Source organism: Notolepis coatsorum (assembly GCF_963971535.1).
Source record: "Notolepis coatsorum genome assembly, chromosome: 17".
Taxonomy (NCBI): Eukaryota; Metazoa; Chordata; class Actinopteri; order Aulopiformes; family Paralepididae; genus Notolepis; species Notolepis coatsorum.
The window spans coordinates 5,034,660-5,062,024 of record NC_140181.1 but is presented as its reverse complement, the minus strand read 5'-3'; the positions used below and the strand labels follow the sequence as shown (position 1 = coordinate 5,062,024).

At 46.5% G+C, this 27,365-nt stretch overlaps 1 protein-coding gene across 1 annotated transcript in view; it reads right to left on the bottom strand.

Moving 5' to 3' along the window:
* The window catches only part of LOC311244506 (claudin-10-like), a 43,892-nt gene extending 25,251 nt beyond the window's left edge, over positions 1–18,641 (bottom strand). Inside the window, exons 1-4 of the mRNA XM_084334052.1 lie at positions 18,380–18,641; positions 15,236–15,397; positions 13,636–13,717; positions 6,405–6,512 (exon numbers count right to left, since the gene is read on the bottom strand). Of these exons, the coding sequence (XP_084190178.1) occupies positions 6,405–6,512; positions 13,636–13,717; positions 15,236–15,397; positions 18,380–18,611 (584 nt within the window). The 5' untranslated portion in view covers positions 18,612–18,641. The remainder of the gene's footprint in view (positions 1–6,404; positions 6,513–13,635; positions 13,718–15,235; positions 15,398–18,379) is intronic.
* Positions 18,642–27,365: the final 8,724 nt, after the last annotated feature.

The window sequence follows — 27,365 nt, the reverse complement described above, 5'->3', positions numbered from 1 at the left end:
GTGCCTTACCGGCACGAGAACCACCATGACAGACAAAAGCTGAACGGTGACCCTGAGGTCCTGAGTACGGCTGAGGTAAATTCCCAAAGCACGGACCGGACATGACAGGTGAAGGCCCGCATATAACTCACTAGCGTGAGGAGGAGGACGAAACGCCTGAACCACAATATCCCGGGAGCGGAAGGAACTCCGGATATTCTTAGGCATGAAAGCAGGATTAGGTCGCAGAGAGGCCCCGCAATCGCCCGAAAAGACAGGCACTCTGGACGTACCGAAAGAGCACAGAGCTCACTCACGCGTTTAGCGGAAGTGACAGCCAGCAGGAACGCGGTCTTGAAAGACAGCTGTTCCAACGGCGCCTGCTCGAGCGGCTCAAACGGGGCCAAGGACAACCGACCGAGGACCAATTGAAGATCCCAAGTCGGAGCCAAGGAGCGTTGCACCGGCTTAACGCGTCGAGCGCCCAGCACGAAACGCTTCACAAGAGGGTGGCTGAACAAGACATCCCCTCAAATCCCTCATGATAGGAGGATATAGCTGCTGCATATACCCTCACCGTCGAAGCCGACAGTCTATCAAGGAGAGACTGGAGGTAACTAAGGACAGCATCCAGGGGGCAGGAGACTGGGTCCCGGCCCCCCGCCTTACACCACACTTGGAACATACGTCATCTGCCCGCGTAAGCGCAACAGTGGAGGGAGCATGCGCCCTCCGGATGGTATCACCATCAGGATCAAGAACCTGCGCCCCTCAACGTACCCGTCCCAACAACTGACCTAACAGATGTATGGGGAAGAATCCCAGGCGGCACGGCATTGGTCCCAGACCTGCCTGGCTATGTCCAGACGTAATCCCCACCCGTCAGGATGAGGACCGCCCTGCGACAGTACACTTGTACCCACAGTCACCCTGCCGGGGATGTGGGGAGCCCTCAGGCCGCGCAGATGGAGGACGCCCATAGCCAGCCGCCCGCCGCCTGGTGCAGACAGGGGGAGCGTACTCCTCCCTGTCTGTCGATATACGACACTGACGTCGTGTTGTCCGTCCTGATCAACACCGTGTGAGGACCAGAAGGACCGCTTTCAATACCAACACATTGAACGTAGCGCAGACAGGGCAGCATGGTTTGCCAGCTGCCCCCTACTGCGTTGGCCCGACGCGTCACCAGCGATGGAGGCGTCGGTTAAAAAACGTGACGTGAGACAGTTATAACCGTCCTAGGATGGAACCTCCCGAGCGTGTTGACAACACGCTCTGAGAGGGATGCCCATAGCCCTCCAACCGTTGACTGGGAAGAGGAGTACTCTACTTCCCGTCTACAGCAAACCCCAGGCTGGTAGGGACCTGCCTGGTACGAGACCTGACGATCCACCTTGACCGCGAAGGACCAGAACGTCGTCAGGGCAGAATACACTCCGTAACCCCTGACGATGCAGCGGCCCCAGTGCGGCCTCCACGCACTTGGTGAAGATGCGGGGAGCCAGAGAAAAACCGAACGGCAGCCTCTGGTACTCATACGCTAACCCTGCAAAGGAAGCGTAGGTAAGCCCTAGGATGGAAGATCGGAGATGCGCATACGCATCCTACAGGTCTATGGAGGAGAACCAGACCCCCACCTGACAGTGTTCAACAGGTAGGAGACGATCCAAAAAATGCTGAACCTTCCCATGGGACAGGTCCAGCCTGGGTCTGACACCCCCCCCTCCTGATTTCTCAGGCACCAGAGAACACCGGGAGGAGAACGCCACAACGATGGCTTGCTTCGTCCACAGAGATTGGATCTCGTGGACCAGAGCTGTCACTGCTGGAGACCCTGCCAATAGGGTCTGTACCAAACCCGAAAACGGGTGGGGTTGTGTAAACACAAGTCCCCGCCTCAGCGTTCTCTCCATCCACCTCAACATATGGTACTGCCGTATTCATATGTGATGACACTCCCAACGCACCCGCCGCCATGTGGCGCAGGCCCGCCAGGAACTGTAGATAGTTGGCCCGGTCCCACCCGCTGTGCGTAGCCAACCCTGGAACCGTGCGAGCAGAGCGTTCCGTGTCGGGACATCTGACCCTGACACCACCCATGAGGCAATCGCACCCAAGGGGGGACCCCGACAGAAAGGGCCGGTTTGATACGGGGGGCTTTCTAGGTGAAAAAAGCCCCCCCACTGAACACCCCTCCAGAACATGCTGAGGAGTTGTTCTGCAGCCGGACATGCAAGGTGTAAGGACCCCATGGGTTCCTACACACCGTAGCCCTGCAGTGATATTACTACCACCCAAATCACGTGTGCCTGCGAGACCACTGCCAATCTTTCAGGAGTGGGAGGCACCAACATGATACCTGGCCTGGCGAAGGCGAGGCCGGGGAAGCCCGCACTGTGTGCCTCAAAAGGTTTCGAGCCCCCCTGCTGACAACACTTATAGTTGACAGACGTAACACCAGGCTCAACCAACACAGCTTATGGTGTGGGAGCCGCTTGACAGCACAACATTCTCACGGACAGACCCAGGCTCAGCCATCAACTGGGTGTCAGCCCCCATGAGAAGCGAAAAGTGGGGCCGCCCGCGCTTCAACGAAGGCACGCGGCCCGCAGCCAAAGGAAACAATCAGAGCCCACTTTTTCCGCTGGTGTTGGGGGAGGGAGTGATCGGAGAGCGGGCTGCTCGCGGCAGGACGGTGACGGCTTGTTGTTCAAGCCGAACCCATCCAACATGGCCGATCCCTTGGTCGCCAAGGCTGTCGGCCTTGTGGACACCTGTTGATTCAACGCCCAGGATACCTCTGGCGGGGGAAAACATGGCCGCCTGTCGAGGGCCTCGTCATCGCCGCTGACGAGGCCATGCTCTCTCTTCTTCTGGCTGCGCGGTGTGAGGCGGTGTGGGGCCTAGGACAATACCGCCCGCGCTCCAGCAGAAGACCAAAATCCCCTGCGGAGAGGGGAACCCTGAGTGGTTATAGCTTGCGGCTAGGTCAAAGCTAATAACGTCAACAACCTCGCGCGATGTGTCGACGTCGGCTGGCCCTCAAGGCCCCGCCACCAGACACCATTTTTTTTATAGAAAAAACAGCAATTCGAACACAGTTCTAATCGCTGCCAATTCCATACCGTGGCGGTACAGGCTTTAGCAGCCCACCAGCCACTCGCCAGGCCGACCCACCCATGGCGTCGGCCGGGCGGGGCACTGTTTCAATATGTCAAAAGCAAAGGACTGATGTTAACACGGAGCACCATTGGTGGTTGCAAGCAGCAACCTCCACTGTGGTGTGCACCATGAAAGGGTTAAATGAATAAAAGAACTAAACCACAAAATACTGTAGAATGAGCAAACCCATATACACAACGTTAAGGGGAGGCGGACCAGAGCGAACTAGTCCCGCCTTCATTCAAAATATTCACAACAGCACACCAGCCCTAGCTTAGCCCATTTACCAAAAAAGGTAAACAAAGCCCCCCCGCATACTCCCCCAATAGACACCGATTGACCGTCAGCATGAATGGTTGAGAGGAGAGAAAGCTGTAGCATAGACAGACCTTCTCATAGCAGAGTGACAGAACAAAACAGTAACCCACTACACTACTACAGCCTAGCGCAGGGGTGGCCAACCCGCGGCTCGCGAGCCGCATGCGGCTCTTTGCCCGTCAATGTGCGGCTCTTCCATCCATAAAAAAAAATGTTTTTTTTTATTTTTTTTTTACTTTTTTTTTTTTTTTACTTTTTTTTTTTGTATGTCACTCATTCCATAAGGACGTAGAATAAACATTTACAATTTTTTTTTAAATGGTCCATTTGCATGTTCTTGGTATCTGAATCTAGGGACATATATGGATCAGTGTCAGAAATAGTGTGTCTGTTACTAGGCTTGAGTAAATTGTAATGAACCAAAGGAGAATATCAATTCTATTTAAAAAAAAAATTATCTTTGACTGTAAATAACACCATGCTAAAATTGACCAGACCTGAAAAATTTAAGCAAATGAATAAAGGGAAGATGATTAAACAGAAGGTTTTGTAGATACAGTACTGAATTCTGCCATCTTTTTTATAATGTAAATTTCTCCACCATTTTTCATCATATTGCAACACCGTTTTTTGCAAGACGTTCACAGAAAGGTAGAGAAACGAACTGCGTTCTGTTTTATGGCAATAACGTTCAGGTTTGTGGGAGATAATCCCAAAAAATAAGAGAAATTAAAAAGTAAATCCAGAAGTCAGATGATTGACAGGGGCTGGTGTGAGCTGGGTAGGGTAGTTTTTCGAAATTTGAAAGCCCTGAGTCTCTTCCTTCAAAAGACTACACTCACTTTTGGCTGTGCCACTTCCTCCTGTCAATATGCGCCGGTTTCCGACTCAATGCCCTGAGATTTCTATAATCTTATATTTCACTAATAACAGTTAAAATAATTGGTAAACAAACATAATGCTAAAAATATACACTTTTACTGTATATCTCGGGCTTAAGAGGTTAACCCTGTGAGGCCCAAATTAAAAAGAAATTAGCAACTTCAGAGGCCAGAGGGTGGGACATATAAACACATTTACTATCAAATAGCATTGTGAGGCTGAACAACAGGACCAATTGACTATACATGTGCTTAAAGGGGAACTATCTTATAAATGGCTTTTTTCAGTGTTTACCATTGTTTCTTAGCTATGTGGACTTATATTAATAGGATATATGTCTCTAATTCTCATATTGGCGAATTCTTCCAATTCTCCTCTCACAATATTCACCCTCACTGAACTGAGTCATCTGAAAATGTGCATATCTGTGATGTCAGAGATTTCTCAGCTGCATAATAATGTGGCAGTTGATGTGGCAGTTGGCACCAGGCCACACAGTGGTTGGAGCCCAGCCTCAAAACGGCTTAAGATCTTGAGGTAGAAAAATTCGGTTTTTAGTACTTGATTAGAAATACAAAACAATGCATTTTTTTTGAAAAAAACCTAGGTGTTCCATAGACTCACAGGAATTGTGTAAAAGTGCCCAAATAGTGAAAGAAATAGTAAAATAGTTCCCCTTTAACATTTTTTAAATAAACATTGTTTTTTTAAATGGCTAAAAGTGATTTTGTAATTTTGCAACCGTGGGTCTCACAGGGTACTTTTAACCCTGTGAGGCCCAAATAAAAAAGACATTAGCAACTTCAGAGGCCAGAGGGTGAGACCTATAAACACATGAAGGGTGCCGTGACTGAAAAAAAAGGTTGAGAAACGCTGGTATATGGTGTGGCTCTTTGTGGTACCACAGTCATTTTTTTGTGGCTCTTAGTCTCTGACTGGTTGGCCACCCCTGGCCTAGCGTGAGGCGATGTGGAACCCAGATCAACAACCGCCTGCGCACAAACACACAACATGTTTTACAATGTCGGCTGGACCCATAGCCCCACTACCCGACGCCAATGTGGATAGGAACCAGCCAGCTGAGCCATAACCCGGCGTTAAGTCCCATCCTGCAGTAGTATAGCTCTACTGCTACACCGCCGAGCTCACGCATCGGCTCCCAGGTGGGGACACCGTTCAACAGACCCCGCCAGAACACAAAGGTAACGTACCTGGCTAGGCTACCTAGCCACGGCCTACCCTGTTGTCAACCCATTTACCCGTAAAAAGGTAAATAGGACTCAGCAAAACCCCCACAACAGCTACCGACTGACCTTCATTGATGAACCGGGCAAGAGGAGGGCAACATCTCACGGCGGAGACATTAGAACAGCGTAGCAGTAGTGTTCAGCATGTAGCATTAGTATTAGCATGTAGCTAGCATTAGTTGTTTAACAGCACGCTTGCAGGACCGTTTGGAACCCGTTCACCGCAGTGAACGTTCACCAAACCATCCCCCCCTGGCGCCGACACACAACATGGTTGTGTAACAAACAACCCAGCATTACTAACACTAATACCTGTGCCTGATGACACAGGGCTCCCCGTTGTACATGTACACTGCCCCTCGATCTGCTGTCGTCAGACGAGGAAACATCAACATAGGCCCGTCGTGTCGCTGAAACATGCTTCGAAGATGCCAGGGGCCAGCAAACCTCCGGTAAGCTTTCAACATTACGCCATTCCTCCAATCTTTTTCATACTACTAGTTACATAAGGTGCACTGCATCCAATATGATGGAACGAAAATAGAGGAAGGGTGTGTTGGTGACCATTGCCATGGTCTTATAGGCTACGCCTCCATAGAGGCGGGACCCGGTCAGGTGTGGGTGTACAAGTTGTTTTCGTGGTGGAGTACAGTAGGTACAGGAGATAAGGGGTATCTCAATAGGCTTAAGAGCGGGACGCGATAAGCCAGATACGAAATATAACCGGCTGTCGTGTGGCAGTGAAAGAGGGTTAACTTGATTACGAGTCATACAAATACATTTGATTTGATTTGATTTGTACAGTACACACAGTACCTGGATTGGCAGCCCTCCTTCCCCGCGAAGCTACTGCAGATCAGACCCCCGACAACGAGAAGGGTGGACCCTCCCCAGCCAATGAACACGCCCACTCCTATTTCAAACCTGAGAATCAATACACAGTACAAAACATGATGCTTTAGATCAGATCAGATTCAAATGTATTGACATCGTGCAGCACAAGTACAGTACAACCAAAAGAAGTCTGGCACCCAACCAGAGTGTAAATGTAACAGTAAAGTGCAACAGCACAATGTACAGGTGATTAAACTGGGTATAAAATATATAAATGAGTACTACTGAGTAATAGTGCTAATCAGATGTATGTACAGCGTTGTAGCATTAATATGTACAGTGATACAGGTATAAAGACACTATGGTAGTAAGTCATACTGGCCAGCAGCGTAACTATCTACAGATATCTAAAAGTATTATGTGCAGGTATGTACAGACAGGTGTGGATAGATATATACGGTGAGAATAAATATATATATACGGTATATACAGCATGCTATCATACAGAGCTATGGGTTATATGCAGGTGGAGAAGTATATAGAGGTGTTATATGCAGGTATGTTCAGACAAATATCGATGCTGTAAATATAAATGTAAATATGCTGTATATACAGCACTGTTGTACATGCTATTAGAGTATATGGGCAGTATGAGGTGGGTAGCTATGATTATTATCATTACTATGATTACAGTGTAGGGCAGTTGTAGACAGTGAAAACAGTAGGTAGTTATGATTACAGTGTAGGGCAGTTGTAGACAGTGAAAACAGTAGGTAGTTATGATTACAGTGTAGGGCAGTTGTAGACAGTGAAAACAGTAGGTAGTTATGATTACAGTGTAGGGCAGTTGTAGACAGTGAAAGCTGTAGGTAAGGTATGACTTGAGTATAGGCAACAGAGTTCAGAGTCAGCCTATAGGGTGTCATCATATAACTGTGACATGTAGTTATATATCGTATTTGCTTTCGCGTCCCGCTCTGAGCCTTATGAGATACCCCTTATCTCCTATGATACCTATTGTATCAAACGAAACAACTACATGCACCCCACCTGTATGGGGCCCCGCCCCTATGGTGGCATAGCCCATATAACCGTGACTCTGGTCACCAAACACCCTTCCTCTATTTTCGTCCCAGCGTACTGGCTGCGTGCACCATACGTAACTAGCAGGATGAAAAAGATCAGAGTCATAATGTTGAAAGCTTACCGGAGGTTGCTGGCCCCTGGCATCTTCGACGCATGTTTTCGGCGACACGACGGGCCTATGTTGATGTTCCTCGTTTGGTGACAGCACATCGAGGTTCAGCTGTACAAGATTGGCTGTCGGGCCAGCTTGTACTCAGGTAGGCCCTGTGTCTTCAGGCATGGGTATTAGTGTTAGTAATGCTGGTTTGTTTTGTTACACAACCATGTTGTGTGTTGGCGCCGGGGGCAGGATGGTTTGGTGAACGTTCACTGCAGGGAACGGTTTCCAAGCTGTCTTGGGCGTGCTACTAAACATCTAATGCTATGCTACATGCTATCGCTAATGCCACATGCTATTACTACTGCTAACTGCTACGCTGTTCTAATGTCTCCGCCGTGAGATGTTGTCACTTCTCCCACCTCTTGCCCGGTTCATCAATGAAGGTCAGTCGGTAGCTGTTGTGGTTTTTTTTGCTGAGTCCTATTTACCTTTTTTCGGGTAAATGGGTTGACAACAGGGTAGGCCGTGACTAGGTTGCCTAGCCAGGTATGTTACCTTGTGTTCCGGCGGGGTCTGTTGAATGGTGTCCCCATCTGGGGCGATGCGTGAGCTCGGCGGTGTAGCAGTAGAGCTATATTACTGCAGGATGGGACTTGACGGCGGGTTATGGCTCAGCTGGCTAGTTCCCATCCATATTGGCGTCGGGTAGTGGGGCTATGGGTCCAGCCGACATGGTAAACATGTTGCGTGTCTGTGCGCAGGCGTTTGTTGACCTGGGTCCCACATCGCCTCACGCTAGGCTGTAGTATAAGGGCAGGGCCGCCTGGGAGAAATGTGAGGCCCTGTGCGAATTTAGACGCGAGGCCCCCCACCCCCTGAGGCGGCCCTGTGTAGTGGGCTATTGTTTCGTTCTGTCACTCTGCTATGAGAAGGTCTGTCTTGCTACAGTTTTCTCTCCTCTCAACCATTCATACTGACGGTCAATCGGTATACTGGGGGAGTAGTGCGGGGGGGGGGCTTTGTTTACTTTTTTTTGGTAAATGGGCTAAACTAGGGCTGGTGTGCTGTTGTGAATATTTTGAATGAAGGCGGGACTAGTTCGCTCTGGTCCGCCTCCCCTTAACTTTGTGTGTATGGGTTTGCTCATTCTACAGTATTTTGTGGTTTAGTTCTTTTATTCATTTAACCCTTTCATGGTGCACACCACAGTGGAGGTTGCTGTTTGCAATCACCACTGGTGCTCCGTGTTAACATCAGTCCTTTGTTTTTGACATATTGAAACAGTGCCCCGCCCGGCCGACGCCATGGGTGGGTCGGCCTGGCGAGTGGCTGGTGGGCTGTTAAGGCTTGTACCGCCACGGTATGGAATTGGCAACGATTAGAACTGTGTTCGAATTGCTGTTTTTTTCTATTAAAAAAATGGTGTCTGGTGGAGGGGCCTTGAGGGCCAGCCGACGTCGACACATCGCGCGAGGTTGTTGACGTTATTAGCTTTGACCCAGCCGCAAGCTATAACCGCTCAGGGTTCCCCTCTCCACAGGGGATTTTGGTCTTCTGCTGGAGCGCGGGCGGTATTGTCCTAGGCCCTACACCGCCTCACACCGCGCAGCCAGAAGAAGAGAGAGCACGGCCTCGTCAGCGGCGATGACGAGGCCCTCGACAGGCGGCCATGTTTTCCCCCGCCGGAGGTATCCTGGGCGTTGATTCGACAGGTGTCCACAAGGCCGACAGCCTTGGCGGCCGAGGGATCGGCCATGTAGGATGGGTTCGGCTTGAACAAACAAGCCGTCACCGTCCTGCCGCGAGCAGCCCGCTCTCCGATCACTCCCTTCCCCAACACCAGCGGAAGAAGTGGGCTCTGATTGTTTCCTTTGGCTGCGGGCCGCGTGCCTTCGTTGATGCGCGGGCGGCCCCCCTTTCGCTTCTCATGGGGACAGGGGCTGACACCCAGTTGATGGCTGAGCCTGGGTCTGTCCGTGAGAATGTTGTGCTGTCAAGCGGTTCCCACACCTTGAACTGTGTTGGTTGAGCCTGGTGTTACGTCTGTCAACTTAAGTGTTGTCAGCAGGGAGGCTCGAAACCTTTTGAGGCACACAGTGCGGGCTTCCCCGGCCTCGCCTTCGCCAGGCCAGGTATCATGTTGGTGCCTCCCACTCCTGAAATATTGGCAAGTGGTCGCAGCTCACATGATTTGGGGTGGTAGTAATATCACTGCAGGGCTACGGTGTGTAGGAACCTATGGGGGCCTTACACCTTGCATGTCCGGCTGCAGAACAACTCCTCAGCATGTTCTGGAGGGGTGTTCAGTGGGGGGGCTTTTTTCATCGGAAGCCCCCCGTATCAGACCGGCCCTTTCTGTCGGGGTTCCCCCTTGGGTGCGATTGCCTCGTGGGTGGTGTCAGGGTCAGATGTTCCGACACGGAACGCGCTGCTCGCACGGTTCCAGGGTTGGCTACGCACAGGGGGGGGGACCGGGCCAACTATCTACAGTTCCTGGCGGACCTGCGCCACGTGACGGCGGGTGCGTTGGGAGTGTCGTCACATATGACTACGGCAGTACCATATGTCGAGGTGGATGGAGAGAATGGTGCGGCGGGGACTTGTATTACACAACCCCACCCGTTTTCAGGTTTGGTACAGACCCCATTGTCAGGGTCTCCAGCAGTGACAGCTCTGGTCAACGAGATCCAATCTCTGTGGACGAAGCAAGCCATCGTCGTGGCGTTCTCCTCCCGGTGTTCTCTGCCTGAGAAGTCGGGAGGGAGGGGTGTAAGACCCAGGCTGGACCTGTCCCATGGGAAGGTTCAGCATTTTTTGGATCGTCTCCTACCTGTTGAACACTGTCAGGTGGGGGTCTGGTTCTCCTCCATAGACCTGTAGGATGCGTATGCGCATCTCCGATCTTCCATCCTAGGGCTTACCTACGCTTCCTTTGCAGGGTTAGCGTATGAGTACCAGAGGCTGCCGTTCGGTTTTCTCTGGCTCCCCGCATCTTCACCAAGTGCGTGGAGGCCGCACTGGGGCCTCTGCGTGGTCAGGGGTTACGGAGTGTTCTGCCCTGATGACGTTCTGGTCCTTCGCGGTCAAGGTGGATCGTCAGGTCTCGTACCAGGCAGGTCTCTACCAGCCTGGGGTTGTTGTAGACTGGATGTAGAGTACTCCTCTTCCCAGTCAACGGTTGGAGGGCTATGGGCATCCATCTCAGAGCGTGTTGTCAACACGCTCGGGAGGTTCCGTCCTAGGACGGTTACGGCGCTGTCTCACGTCGCGTTTTCACCGACGCCTCCCTCGCTGGTGACGCGTCGGGCCAACGCAGTAGGGGGCAGCTGGCGAACCATGCTGCCCGGTCTGCGCTACGTTCAATGTGTTGGTGTTGAAAGCGGTCCTTCTGGTCCACAAATGGTGTTGATCAGGACGGACGATACGACGTCAGTGTCGTGTATCGACAGACAGGGAGGAGTACGCTCCCCCTGTCTGCACCAGGCGGCGGGCGGCTGGCTATCTCAGGGAGAATGTGGGTGCAGGTGTACTGTCGCGGGGCGGTCCTCATCCTGACGGGTGAGGATTACGTCTGGACATGGCCAGGCAGGTCTGGGACCGATGCCGTGCCGCCAGGGATTCTTCCCCATACATCTGTTAGGTCAGTTGTTGGGACGGGTACGTTGAGGGGCGCAGGTTCTTGATCCTGATGGTGTTACCATCCGGAATGCGCATGCTCCCTCCACTGTCGCGCTTACGCGGGCAGATGACGTATGTTCCAAGTGTGGTGTAAGGCGGGGGGCGGGACTCAGTCTCCTGCCCCCTGGATGCTGTCCTTAGTTACCTCCAGTCTCTCCTTGGTAGACTGTCGGCTTCGACGGTGAGGGTATATGCAGCAGCTATATCCTCCTATCATGAGGGGTTTGAGGGGATGTCTTGTTCAGCCACCCTCTTGTGAAGCGTTTCCTGCTTGGCGTTCGACGCGTTAAGCCGGTGCAACGCTCCTTGGCTCCGACTTGGGATCTTCAATTGGTCCTCGGTCGGTTGTCCTTGGCCCCGTTTGAGCCGCTCGAGCAGGCGCCGTTGGGACAGCTGTCCTTCAAGACCGCGTTCCTACTGGCTGTCACTTCCGCTAAACGCGTAGGTGAGCTCTGTGCTCTCTCGGTACGTCCAGAGTGCCTGTCTTTTCGGACCGATTGCGGTGCCACTCTGCGACCTAATCCTGCTTTCGTGCCTAAGAATATCCGGAGTTCCTTCCGCTCCCGGGATATTGTGGTTCAGGCGTTTGGTCCTCCTCCTCACACTAGTGAGTTAGATGCGGGCCTTCACCTGTCATGTCCAGTCCGTGCTTTGGGGATTTACCTCAGCCGTACTCAGGACTTCAGGGTTACCGACCAGCTTTTTGTCTGTTACGGTGGGGCTCGTGCTGGTAAGGCACTGTCGAAGCAGCGCCTGTCCCATTGGTTGTGCGAGGGCATTACCCTCTGCTACATGTTGGCTGGGCAGGATCCCCCTGGGGGCGTCAGGGCGCACTCCACTCGTGGGGTGGCTGCTTCTGCCGCTCTCCTGGGTGGGGCCTCGGTGGAGGACATCTGTGCTGCAGCTTCATGGTCCTCCCCGGGTCCCTTTGTAAGGTTTTACCTCATGGACATGACCGGGGGTTCTGTCTCCCAGGCGGTTCTGGGGTCTGTGGCCTTTCCTGCTTCTCGTCCTTGGTCGGGTAGCAGGAGTGTATGGGTATGGGCCACAGTGTGTTGAGTCACACGTGGTTCCGCCTGTACGGTGTGTTCAAGGGGTTCTGGTTCCCTCTTGTTCGCATTCAGGTGGAGTTGACTGCGCCCCCCCTTCATTAGGAAGGATGGGGTGACATGGCTCCCCGCACCCCTTGATGTGGGCTTACGGGTCCTCAGGGGGTACATTTGTCGGGTCTCGCGTCCGCTCTTCCCCATATCTCATAAGGCTCAGAGCGGGACGCGAAAGCAAATACGATATATAACGATAGGTTATGTAGATAACCTAGTTATATTAGTATTGGCTGAGCGTCCCGCTCTGCGCGGCCCTGAGTTCCCTCTTGAGGGATCTTTTCCTGGGACGGGATTTGGCGAGGAAGGGTGTTTGGTGACCAGAGTCACGGTTATATGGGCTATGCCACCATAGGGGCGGGGCCCCATACAGGTGGGGTGCATGTAGTTGTTTCGTTGGATACAATAGGTATCATAGGAGATAAGGGGTATCTCATAAGGCTCAGAGCGGGACGCTCAGCCAATACTAATATAACTAGGTTATCTACATAACCTATCGTTACAGGTAGATGTGTAAAACTGTTAAATATGTTACATGTAGTTACAGGTAGATGTGTAAAACTGTTAAATATGTTACATGTAGTTACAGGTAGACGTGTAAAACTGTTAAATATCTTACATGTAGTTACAGGTAGACGTGTAAAACTGTTAAATATCTTACATGTAGTTACAGGTAGACGTGTAAAACTGTTAAATATCTTACATGTAGTTACAGGTAGACGTGTAAAACTGTTAAATATGTTACATGTAGTTACAGGTAGATGTGTAAAACTGTTAAATATGTTACATGTAGTTACAGGTAGATGTGTAAAACTGTTAAATATGTTACATGTAGTTACAGGTAGATGTGTAAAACTGTTAAATATGTTACATGTAGTTACAGGTAGATGTGTAAAACTGTTAAATATGTGACATGTAGTTACAGGTAGACGTGTAAAACTGTTAAATATGTGACATGTAGTTACAGGTAGACGTGTAAAACTGTTAAATATGTGACATGTAGTTACAGGTAGACGTGTAAAACTGTTAAATATGTGACATGTAGTTACAGGTAGACGTGTAAAACTGTTAAATATGTGACATGTAGTTACAGGTAGACGTGTAAAACTGTTAAATATGTGACATGTAGTTACAGGTAGACGTGTAAAACTGTTAAATATGTGACATGTAGTTACAGGTAGACGTGTAAAACATCCCTGTGTGTATGACTGGTGTATCATCTGTGACAATAATGATCGTAACATACTTTTGAGCTTTGTAGTTGGGGTCCTGAAATTCCGCCCGTATTTTGTTTCCGTAATAGGAGAAAGCGATCATGGAGCACAACCCTAAAGCCAGAGACACGTGGTGGAAAAAACAATACAAAGACATTATTATTATATTTGCTATAGGTAACATTTTTATCTAGAGTAATTGTTAAAAGAAATTAAATAATAATAATAATAATAATAATAATAATAATAATAATAATAATAATAATAATAATAATAATAATAATAATAATAATAATAATAATAATAATAATAATAATAATAATAATAATAATAATAATAATAATAATAATAATAATAATAATAATAATAATAATAATAATAATAATAATAATAATAATAATAATCCAGAGCTTTTAGAAAGGTGCCAAAGAGATTATTGATGAATGAATTTATCATTTAGAAATCTTTTGCGGGACCAAAATTGATGTTGTTGTTTACATGTTCCATGCAACGGATAAATGAAATGCTGGTGCTCTAGTGCGACATCTAGTGGGGTGAATGTTACCTACAGTATAGCACCTTTAAGTGAATCATTACAATGTGTTTTGGATGGCTTTGAGTTTGATCGACCCTGTTGGGTCAATCAACTTGTTAAACCAAGGATAAATGTGAAAATAACATTAAGTTGATGATACAGGACATGGGCAACTTTTAACAATTATGGAGATGGACATGTGACTTCAGGAGAGATTTATTCAATGGGACAAAATCAATGTGGATGACAAAATTGGCGTCCAGTGCGGTAACAAAAACAAAACTTCTTGCTGTCTTTTTACTATTCTGTACCCTACTACTATCCTTATACTACTACCTACCATGCTAATATGTCTATACGGGTGTAAAGTACTTGAGTAACAGTACTACTTAAGTACTGTTTTGGGGGATTTGTACTTTACTTAAGTATTATTAGGTTTGTATACTTGTACTTTTACTCAATTACATTTCAGAGAAGAAAAACTCCTTACATTTAAAATGCAGACCTACAAAGTACAAACCTCGCAGGTCCAACCATTTTAATTAGTATATTTGTTTCTCTGGCCGAACTAACGTTAACGTTATTAATCCTGCGGCCGCGCTTTATTTAAAAACAGCCAATCAAATCCCCATCAATGGAAAATGAACCCGCCCATACCCATGCTGATTGGTCCTTGTGCAAGACTAGAAAGCGGGGATCTTTGATTGAACACCTGCTATCAGAAGAATAGACAGTCAGAAAAAAAGTTTAAACTTTAACTTTTTAGTACTTAAGTACATTTAAAAGTAGAAACTTTTTGACTTTTACTCAAGTGTGTTTTTAGCCAGATACTCTGACTTTTACTTGAGTACGATTTTGAGACGGTACCCGTACTTTCACTTATCCCTTTCACTGCAACACGACAGATGGTTATAGCCCTTTACTATCACACAACCGACGGCGACACTCCATCATTAGCATCATTAGCTCCGCATCCGGTTAACCCAGCTGTCGTGTGTCAGTGAAAGGGTTAAAGTATAATTTCTGGGTACTTTTTACACCCCTGCGATATATGTCTATACAACTTTGAGCGAGAAGAAGAGAAAGAAAAGGCGTACCCGAGATGAGGTAGTTCATCCCTCCGGCGAACGTGACCCTTGCATTGGCGACCTCCGACCCCCCCAGCTTGGTGCACTTCATGCCGACCAGCACCAGGATGGACCCGAAGAAGCCCAGGATGATGGAGGTGATGATCAGAGCGCGGCACATGTGAATGTCCCCTGGTGGCCAGCGGCGACGACGGCAGGACGGCGGCAAGACACTCACATTAGGGATGTCCGATATTGGCATTAACCCTCTTTCACTGCCACACGACAGCCGGTTAACCCTTTCACTGTGACAATACAGAAGGTTAGCCCCTTTACTATCACACAACCGGCGACGGCGATGCTCCATCATTAGCATCATTAGCTCCGCGGATGCATCGCCGTCGGTTGTGTGATAGTAAAGGGCTAACCTTCTGTCGTGTGGCAGTGAAAGGGTTCAAATGTAAAATGTAATAAATATATATAAGGAAAGAAAGAAAGAAAGAAAGAATGAAAATAAATGAAAATAAAGAAAGAAAGAAGGAAAGAAAGTAAGAAAGAAAGAAATAAGGAAAGAAAGAAAGAAAGAAAGAAAGAAAGAAAGAAAGAAAGAAAGAAAGAAAGAAAGAAAGAAAGAAAGAAAGAAAGAAAGAAAGAAAGAAAGAAAGAAAGAAAGAAAGAAAGAAGGGAAATAAATGAAATAAATGAAAATAAAGAACGAAAGAAGGAAAGAAAGTAAGAAAGAAATAAGGAAAGAAAGAAAGAAAGAATGAAAATAAATGAAAATAAATGGAAAGAAAGAAAGGAAGAAAGAAAAAAAGTGTGAGGGTTCGCCTGTCCCTGGACCTTTTTTCCCTGTCTCCTCTCCTCAACAGCCCCCACCCTTGCGAGGACTTTTCTCCTCTACTCTTCACCAGCCCCCACCTTTGGACATTCTTGTACTCTTGGCGTTTGTATTGTCTCCTGTGTGTTTTAACTGTGTTCTGTCTTTAGTCTCGTTCCCTTTTTTTTTTTTTTTTTATCTTTTTCCCCCTCCATTTTCCTCCGATTTTCTCCCCATCCCAATGTTAGTCGTATGCCAATTCCCAATCCGCTTCCTGGTCGCTGCGCACTTACCCCCCACAGTCAGATCATCTGGGAGAGTGGAGGCTATCACGTGCTTCCTCCGACACACGTCCAGCCAATCAACCGCTTCTTTTCACCTGGCAGCGCGGATCCTCCCTGAGAGGGCGTAGCGTGTGGAAGGATCACACTATCCCACTCAGGTCCTATCCGCGCTTAGCAGGCGCCCCGACCGAACTGTAGGAGTCGCTGTTTACAACGACCCGGACCCACCCCGCCAGCTTCTCCCACCCTCTAATACAGCCAATTGTATTAGTGTGAACGGCCAGCCAAGCTGGTGACAACCCAGGCGAATCCAGCTCACAGCTCCGGGGTTGGTGACGAACGCAATCTCCGCTACGCCACCTAACCGCCCTGTCTCGTTCCCTTTGTAATTGTTTTATTTGTCCCTTGTATGGTGTTCTCTCTGTAATTGTAATTTTGATTCTAGTCTAGTTTATTCCCCAGTGTGTGTTTGGCCTTTTGTTTTCCTTACCCCTGTGTGTTAGTTCAGCTTTCCCCATCAGGTGTGTCTCGTTCCCAATTACCCTCTTGTGTCAATCAGTGTGTGTATATCTGCCTCGTTTGCCATTCTCTCTTGGTCGGTTCATTGTTTGGATTCCCTACTAGTGTTTGCTGTCTAGTTCCTCTGTTCCTGTGATCCTGTTACTCCTTCCAGTATTTTTGTAGTAAGTGTTCCTAGTGTTTATTTTGTTTGTTCCTCCCTTCGTTGTTTTTCGTGGAGTGTTCATTTTGTTTGTTAGGGTTTTAATTTGTAGTCAGTTGTTCATGTTTTTCCTAGCCTGCCTTGCAGTGATTTGTTGGTGCCTTTTGGACTTGCTCTCTTTATGAGATTATTATTTGTTTTTCGTATTTAGCCCTCTGCCAGTTCTTCAGCTGTGCTATTCTTTGTTTTTGTATTTTTGCTGCTGCCTTTGGACGTATTTTTGTAAATATCTTTGTTGCTGCCCTCTGTTTAAATTGGATTATTTTGTTACACTTCACCCCTGGCTCGAAGTGTTCAAGATTAAAGGAGCAGTGCTCACTTTTGACAATCCATATCTACCTCTCCCTCGTATCTGTTTGCGCTTGGGCCCTCTGCCAACACATCCCTAACAGAAAGAAGGAAAAGGAATGAAAAGAAATGAAAAGAAAGAAAGAAAGAAAGAAAGAAAGAAGAAAGAAAGAAGAAGAGAAAGAAAGAAAGAAAGAAAGAAAGAAAGAAAGAAAGAAAGAAAGAAAGAAAGAAAGAAAGAAAGAAAGAAAGAAAGAAAGAAAGAAGAAGAAAGAAAGAAAGAAAGCAGCCCTGCCTACAGAACACCCACTTGGACCCAGACGTAAACTTTTATGTTTGCTGTTTTATCTTTTACTTTTCATTATAACATCACTTACAATACATACATACTACATGCAGTTAAATACATAAATAATACATAATTACAAAGACCACAATATCATAGTTTATGTCCATGTCCATAACAGGTCTCTATGTAGAGGTGAGACAGCAGGTGAGACAGAAGGTGAGACAGGTCTCTCTGTAGAGGTGAGACAGAAGGTGAGACAGAAGGTGAGACAGGTCTCTGTAGAGGTGAGACAGAAGGTGAGACAGAAGGTGAGACAGAAGGTGAGACAGAAGGTGAGACAGGTCTCTCTGTAGAGGTGAGACAGAAGGTGAGACAGAAGGTGAGACAGCAGGTGAGACAGAAGGTGAGACAGGTCTCTCTGTAGAGGTGAGACAGAAGGTGAGACAGGTCTCTCTGTAGAGGTGAGACAGCAGGTGAGACAGGTCTCTCTGTAGAGGTGAGACAGCAGGTGAGACAGGTCTCTCTGTAGAGGTGAGACAGCAGGTGAGACAGGTCTCTCTGTAGAGGTTAGGGTTAGGGTGGTTAGGGTCTCTCTGTAGAGGTTAGGGTGGTTAGGGTGGTTAGGGTGGTTAGGGTCTCTCTGTAGAGGTTAGGGTGGTTAGGGTGGTTAGGGTGGTTAGGGTCTCTCTGTAGAGGTTAGGGTTAGGGTGGTTAGGGTGGTTAGGGTCTCTCTGTAGAGGTTAGGGTTAGGGTGGTTAGGGTTAACACTCACAGTTCAAGGCCAGCATGGAGGGGATGCCCTTGCAGTCGGAGACCCCGGTGGAGTCGGAGATGCAGTCCTTCCAGAGGTTGGAGAAGTAGTTGGAGGTGGTGAGGACGATGCTGTCCACCTCGGACCAGGTCCAGACCTCCGTGGGCTGGGTGGAGCACACCAGGACCCAGCCGCTCACGCACACCGCGAAGCAGCCCATCTCCATGTACATCACCACGGTGCGATACTTCATGGCTGCTGCCGCTGCGGTGCTGCTGCTCTCTGGGCGTCAAGCGATGTGGCCAGAGGGAGACCTGTTGAGGAGGCGGGGGGAGAGAGAGAGAGAGAGGGGGGGGCAGAGAGAGAGAGAGAGAGAGAGAGAGAGAGGGGGGGGGGGCAGAGAGAGAGAGAGAGAGAGAGAGAGAGGGGGGGGGGGTAGAGAGAGAGAGAGAGTCCTGGGGGGGAGAGAGAGAGAGAGAGAGAGAGAGAGAGAGAGAGAGAGAGAGAGAGACCTGTTTAGGAGGCGGAGGGAGAGAGAGAGAGGGGGGGCAGAGAGAAGAGAGAGAGAGAGAGAAGAGAGGGGGGGGGGGCGAGAGAGAGGGGGGGGGCAGAGAGAGAGAGAGAGAGAGAGAGAGAGAGAGAGGGGGGGGGGGGCAGAGAGAGAGAGTCCTGGGGGGGGGAGAGACTTTTGACTTTTGATGTTCTTTATTAAAACATGTCAACTAAAAACAGTCAGTAGAGACACAAAAAAAACTCACGGCATCTTCATAAAAACAACACACACACCCACACACTCACCCACACACTCACACTCACACTCAGAGAGAGAGAGAGAGAGAGAGAGAGAGAGAGAGAGAGAGAGAGAGAGAGAGAGATACCTGTTGAGGAGGCGGAGGGAGAAGAGAGAGAGGGGGGGGCAGAGAGAGAGAGAGAGAGAGAGGAGAGAGGGGGGGGCAGAGAGTCCTGGGGGGGGGGGAGAGAGAGAGAGAGAGAGAGAGAGAGAGACCTGTTGAGGAGGCGGAGGGAGAGAGAGAGAGGGGGGGGCAGAGAGAGAGGAGAGAGAGAGAGAGAGAGAGAGAGAGAGGGGGGGCAAGAGAGAGAGAGTCCTGGGGGGGGGAGAGAGAGAGAGAGAGAGAGAGAGAGAGAGAGAGAGAGAGAGAGAGAGAGAGAGAGAGAGAGAGAGAGAGAGAGAGAGAGAGAGAGAGAGAGGAGAGTCCTGGGGGGAGAGAGAGAGAGAGAGAGAGTCCTGGGGGGAGAGAGATAGAGAGAGAGAGAGAGAGAGAGAGAGAGAGAGAGAGAGAGAGAGAGAGAGAGAGAGAGAGAGAGAGAGAGAGAGAGAGAGACCTGTTGAGGAGGCGGAGAGAGAGAGAGAGATAGAGAGAGATGGCTTACAGCTATGCCCTCCTACTGGCCATGCAAATCCTTGGCACACCCTCATTAACACACACACACACACACACACACACACACACACACACACACACACACACACACACACACACACACACGCACACATGAATACACACACACACACACACACACACACACACACACACACACACACACACACACACACACACACACACCACACACATGCATACACACACACAAGATGAACAGGAAACTTGACAGTGTAGTTTGTACACATAACACCATGTCTTGCTCGCGGGGGGCTCTGCACTGCAGACCGGTGACATTGTGCTGAAGGGGAGTCTGACGCCATGTTTGTTTGTTATTGGTAACCTCTGAGACGAGAGCTGAGAGGAACCACCATGAAGTCAGTTCTGTATACCTTCTGTTTAGTGGAATCATGTTATGCTGCCTTGGCACTTGCTGTCGTATCAGTGCTGGCGGAGTTGGATAATGATATTTAACCCTTTCACTACCACACTACAGAAGGTTAACCTTTCACTACCACACTACAGAAGGTTAACCGTCTGTAGTGTGGTAGTGAGAGGTTAACCGTCTGTAGTGTGGTAGTGAAAGGGTTAACCTTGTGTAGTGTGGTAGTGAAAGGTTAACCGTCTGTAGTGTGGTAGTGAAAGGGTTAACCTTCTGTAGTGTGGTAGTGAAATGTTAACCGTCTGTAGTGTGGTAGTGAAAGGTTAACCATCTGTAGTGTGGTAGTGAGAGGTTAACCGTCTGTAGTGTGGTAGTGAAAGGGTTAACCTTCTGTAGTGTGGTAGTGAGAGGTTAACCGTCTGTAGTGTGGTAGTGAAAGGGTTAACCGTCTGTAGTGTGGTAGTGAAAAGGTTAACCTTCAGTAGCGTGGTAGTGGGAGGTTAACCGTCTGTAGTGTGGTAGTGAGAGGTTAACCGTCTGTAGTGTGGTAGTGAGAGGTTAACCGCCTGTAGTGTGGTAGTGAAAGGGTTAACCTTCTGTAGTGTGGTAGTGAAAGGGTTAACCATTCTACCAGGAGGGGACAGTGCTATATGGATCAGCGGTGGATGCGACCAGCGACATGGCCAAGAGGGGGCTCCAAGTGACCGTCATCAAACAACCAGCGTCTCTGTTGGAGCAGGTCCAGCGCCTATCGTGGAGCACGAGCAAGAAAACGGGGAACAAAGAAGCTGCTGACGGGAGGGGAAACTACAAAGATAAACTCCAGGCTTTCAGGCGTTAGGACCAGGACTCAGAGTGACTGTAAGTAGAATGTAAAGTGATGGAAATTGACGTTTATCTGGTGAGCCCACCGAAGAGAGATTGAGTTTCAATATACTTTAAAAACTCCGAGCCCAGCCTAGGACATTCGGGACAGACTGTGAATAATTACTGCAAATGAGAAGAGTACTCTGTGGGCAATAACTAACGAATATACATGTGTGGTCGGGGCTGTTTCCTTAGCCTGCACATAACCTAATGGACAGCAGCATGGACTGGAAAATGCTGACAAGTGAAGGCCCTCTCCCACCAATAGGGGGGAGAGGTTATCCCTCAAAGCCCTCTTACAGTCGGGGCTCAATTAGGGTCATAAGGAAGACCCCACAAATGGAAGTCATTTTTGTTGTTAATGTTTGTATTATTATTTTGCTCATTTACGTTTTTTTGGTGGCTGCTGTTCTTTGCAGCCCCAGGGGGGTTAACTTAGATAAAGTGAGTTCACTATTGATAACTGTGTTTAATTCTATTGGACAATATGCAAGCAGTTAAAATTGTAACGTATAATGTGCACGGTTTACTCCATCCAATCAAAAGAAGCAAGATATTAACTAAATTGAAAAGAGATAAAGTGGAAGTGGCTTTTTTGCAGGAAACGCATCTTACAGACATAGAGCATGCAAAACTGAAGAGAATGGGTTTTAAATACCAGTTTTCTTCCTCATATCCGGCGGGCCACAGGAGGGGAGTGGCGATACTAATTTCCAGCAAACTTTGTTTTGAACTCACATTTGAAAAGAAAGATACGGAGGGGAGATATGTTTTGATAAGAGGAAATTTGGGCGGGACATTGATAACTTTACTAAACATTTATGCCCCACCTAACTCGAAATGGGAATTTTATAGGATTCTATTTGATTTGATAATAGCAGAGACTCAGGGGGTCCTGATTTGCGGGGGGGACTTCAACATTAGATTAAATCCTAATCTTGATACATCCAAAACACGCATAACTCAGCCAAAACTGACAAACAAGAAAATAAATACCGCAATGAAGGATATTGGGTTAATAGACGTTTGGAGAGAGTTGAATCCACAAAGGAGGGACTACACATTTTTCTCCAACCCACATTCGATGTACTCAAGGATTGATTACTTATTTGCTTTTGGTAAAGACTTACACATGATTGGTGACTGTGAAATAGGCACTATGGACCTCTCGGATCACAGCCCTGTCTATTTAAAAATGAATCTAGTACAGGATCAGAGAAATACTCTGTGGAGATTAAATACCCTCGTCCTGAATCATATGAAGGATCAAATTGAGGTGGATATTAGAGAGTACTTGGAACAGAATGACAATGGAGAGGTTTCCCCTCCGATACTGTGGGATGCATGTAAAGCAGTTCTGCGGGGTAAAATAATTGGATACAGTGCTCATTTAAAGAGGTCTCGGCAAAAAAAAAATTACGATTTACAATCAGAATTAAAACAATTGGAACGAAACCATAAAGACACAGTAGACCGGATAATTAGAGAACAAATAAATAAGAAAAAGAATGAAATAAATGAGATTTATACAGAAGATATTCAAAGAAAGTTGATATTTACAAAACAGAAATACTATGAAGGGGGGGCAAAAGCAAGTAAACTGTTGGCGTATAAATTGAGAAAACAACAGGCGGAGAATTCAATTCATAAAATTAAAGACCCTCTGACTAACCTTATGCAACACAAACTAAGTGATATACAAAACTGTTTCGAAACATTTTTTAAGAAATTATATTCCCAACCCCAATTTGACAAAACAAAGATGGAGGAGTTCTTTAAGACAATTCATCTTCCAAAAATAACCAGTGAACAGAGTAATCAGCTCGCAATTGAAATATCGGAGGAAGAAATTAGTGCGGCCATAGCTCATCTTAAACCAGGTAAAGCCCCGGGACCTGACGGATTTCCTTCAGAGTGGTACAGATTAATGAAAGATTCGCTGATGCCGGTGATGAAATCCACCTTTAATTGGGTCCTTCAGGAGAGTAAAATACCCCCCTCCTGGAGGGAAGCGGTAATCTCACTGATTCCAAAAGAGGGAAAGGATACATCTGAGTGTGGTTCATTCAGGCCGATAAGTGTTCTCAACCAAGATTATAAGCTCTTTACGCATATACTGGCAAAGCGAATAGAGGGACTTTTACCACAAATCATCAGCCTAGATCAGACAGGTTTTGTCCGCGAAAGACAAACGCAAGACAACATCAGACGGACCTTACATGTAATTAATCATATAAAAGAGCATAATCTAGAGGCAGTGTTGGTGGGGCTGGACGCCGAAAAAGCCTTTGACTGTGTGAATTGGTCATTTTTATACAGGGTTTTGGATACATTTGGCTTCCATAGCAGTTTTATTAAAACAATACAGGCTCTTTATGATAAACCAAGAGCAAGAATTAAGATAAATGGGACAGTGTCTAGTTCCTTCGGACTAGAACGCGGGACTAGGCAGGGTTGCCCAATTAGTCCTTTATTGTTCGCAATTTTTATTGAACCCCTGAGTCAGTGGATTATACAGAATACAAATATTAAAGGGATAGATATGAAGGGGGGAGAACAAAAAATTTCCTTATTTGCGGACGATGTATTAGTGTATTTATCAAGCCCAGAACATTCACTTAAACAGTTATTTTTGCTTTTAGAACAATATGGGTCATTCTCAGCGTATAAATTGAATGTAACGAAAACGCAAATTCTTAGTTTTAAATATAGCCCTTCAAGAAATATAAAGACGAAATTTAAATTACAATGGGAAGCAGAATCCATGAGATATTTGGGAGTAAATATACCAAAAGATTTGTCAAATTTGTTCAACATTAACTTCCTCCCCCTGAATCAAAAGATTAAAGAAGACATAAGGAGATGGGATGCAATACCTCTTCTGAATTTTGGATCGCGAATTGAATCGGTAAAAATGAATATTTTGCCGAGATTACTCTATCTGTTCCAGGCCCTCCCTCTAGACCTACCTGACCAAAAATTTCAGGAATGGGACAAACTTATTTCAAGGTACATCTGGCAAGGGCGGAGACCTAGAATTAGATACAAGAGTCTACAACTAGCAAAGAGCAGGGGAGGGGTTGCACTTCCATGTTTGAAGGACTATTATATTGCAGCTCAATTAAGACCAATGATGTGTTGGTGTAATCCAGAATATTTTGCCAGGTGGAAGGAGATTGAGATGGCGGTAACAGCAGAGTATCCAATTCAAGCTGCAATTGGGGATAAGGCTTTGATGAATGATTTAAGGGAGATGGGAAATCCATGGATTAGTTTACCACTTAAGTTGTGGAGTAAGGTAACAGCCCCAAAAAATTTAAAAGAAGCCATAAAAGTTTTGAGATGGTGTGCGTATGACCCAGAGTTCGTACCCAAAAGAATGGACGTACGGTTTAAAGGGTGGGAGACTCTAGGCCTAACAGCATATTGTACCTTTTTACATCAGGGGTCAATGAAGAGCTTTCAAGATCTGAAGGTGCAGCATGGTTTGAAAAATGAAGATTTTTACAGATTTCTTCAGGTTCGGCACCATATTGAGCAACTACTGAAGCAAAGTAAACAAACACTTTCTGAAAATATTTTATTAAAAGTCTTCAGAGGGGCTTATGTCTCGAACTCGAACCAAAAAACCATCTCAAGACTCTATAAGGGATTACAACAGATGAAAGGTCATTCATTGTATGTAAAACAGAAGTGGGAAAGGGAGGGAAACCTAAATATAACAGAAGAGGAATGGGAGGATTTATGTGAAATACAATGGAAAACATCAAGTTCACCAGTATGGAGAGAATTTTGTTGGAAATCCCTGATTAGGTTCTTTAGTACTCCAGCTCAAGGGAGCCACCATACCAAATCTTCCAACTGCTGGAGACAGTGTGGCCTCTCAGAGGCAAATCATTACCACATATTCTGGTCATGTCCCCTGCTGATGCCTTTCTGGAGGGAGGTCCATACAATCTTTGAAAAAGTATTCCAGGGGGACATCCCATTTAAATTGGAAAGCCTATACTTCGGCGCCAGGCCATTAGAAAATGGGGATAGATATATATTTCAGATATTAAGTGCGGCCAGCAGGAAAGCCATCACTAGAAAGTGGTTAAGAACAGAAATTCCTACAGTGGATGATTGGATTGATATTATTTATGATATTTTTAAGATGGAAAGAATTACTTTTTCTCTTAGGTTGCAACAGGATAAGTTTAGGAAGAAATGGGAAAGATGGATAATGTACATTACACCGTTACGACCTTCATTTGTTTAAGGTGTATAGAAAAGATCATTCGGGATAATTGTTAAGTGAAACTTGTGTAAATGGAGGAGAGTATCAGGAAGATGCACCCCAACATATTATTTGGTTATTTGTTTACTTTATGGTAAATGCAGATATATTGGAGAGGTACCATAACATATAATTTTGTCTTGTTGCGTTTTGTTATTTATTATTTTTTGTTATCGTTTTTGTTTGTCTAGAAAAAAAAAAGTATAGGATGTTATTGACTGTATGGGTCCTCACGCACGTAATGATACTTCTGCACTGCAACTTTTAAGTTAAGTAATAATTATTAACAATTGATGCAATTTGTACAGCAGAAGGCGAAATATATATATTGTTTGTATGGACCATGGTGAAAATCAATAAAAAGATAATTTCAAAAAAAGAAAGGGTTAACCATTTGTCGTGTGGCAGTGAAAGGGTTAACCTTCTGTGTTGTCGCAGTGAACAGGTTAACCATTTGGTAGTGTGGCAGTGAAAGGGTTAAGAAGAAATTATAATAATTATTATTTGTACTTTATTTAAACCTCATTTTCAGTGATGTCAAGTTTACATGATGGCATCAACAAATCCAAACACATGCGCTGTGATTGATTGATTGATACAGATTTAAGCAAAAAAAAACGTATAAAATCACAACAATAAGACAAGTAAGGATAACAATCAATTACAGGTATCACAATTTCATTCCAATAATGATGTAGTATAAGGAGGTAGTTTACCAATAATGATGTAGTATAAGGAGGTAGCTTACCAATAATGATGTAGTATAAGGAGGTAGCTTACCAATAATGATGTAGTATAAGGAGGTAGCTTACCAATAATGATGTAGTATAAGGAGGTAGCTTACCAATAATGATGTAGTATAAGGAGGTAGCTTATCAATAATGATGTAGTATAAGGAGGTGGCTTACCAATAATGATGTAGTATAAGGAGGTAGCTTACCAATAATGATGTAGTATAAGGAGGTGGCTTACCAATAATGATGTAGTATAAGGAGGTAGCTTACCAATTATCAACACCCTGATGAAGGCCCTGTGTAGGCCGAAACATGTCGGTTTATTTAAAGATTCTCTAAATAATGTGAGCCATAAAATAAAGGCATTTTAAAACTTGTAGAGCTGCCTTGGATTTAATCCAAAGAGCACCTACCGAAACAACCAAGAACGCTGAAGTCCTCTCCATGTCCTCTTTTTGATACAATAATACTTGTTCATAACTCCCTTCTGAGGGACTGTCATTTGCAAGCTTTTTGAGAGTCTGTCTCAGTTAAAGTTGGTCTCAGTTAACCCTTTCACTGCTGCACTACCAAACGGTTAACCCTTTCACTGTGACAATTCACAGCACACTAAACGGCCAGGGTGTTTAGTGTTCGGACTGCTGTGGGGAAAAAACTGTTTGTGAAGCGTGTGTGTGTGTCTGGTTCAAATGGACCTGTAGCGACCTGAGGGCATGCGCTGGAATAAGTGGTGTGCTGGGTGGGAGGGATCGTTGACTATTTGACCAGAGCGGGTGACTGTGTGTGAGGTGTAGATGGAGTCCAGAGAGGGGAGGGGGCAGCCAATTATTTTGGAGGCTGTCTTGGTGATGCGTTGGAGTTTGTGTTTGGTATGTTTGTCTTATAGGAAACACAATAGTTCTTGTACACACACACACACACACACACACACACACACACACACACACACACACACACACACACACACACACACACACACACACACACACACACTATTTCACATAGTTGATTATTGTATATTGGAGCTTGTCTTGTGTGTGGTTACAAGTCCAGGTCTCTAGTCCTTTGTCATGTTTACATGTAATGTCTTATGTTATGATTTATTGTTAACACTTTAGTTGCCAAAGGACGAGTTTAGGCATCCTTCCCCGCCATGCTCAAGTTGCCGAAGACGCCGTAACTCGTCTTTGATATCAATATTTCAAAAATCTGTGATCGGAATCATATTTCCTTTCCGGGGCCCTGAGACACAAGTGTGATCTCCTCTCAATCCTCTAGCGGTTCAAGACCGCCATCTGGTGGCCGATCGGCAGATCGAAAAAACGGATGTTACCTTTAACCCGGC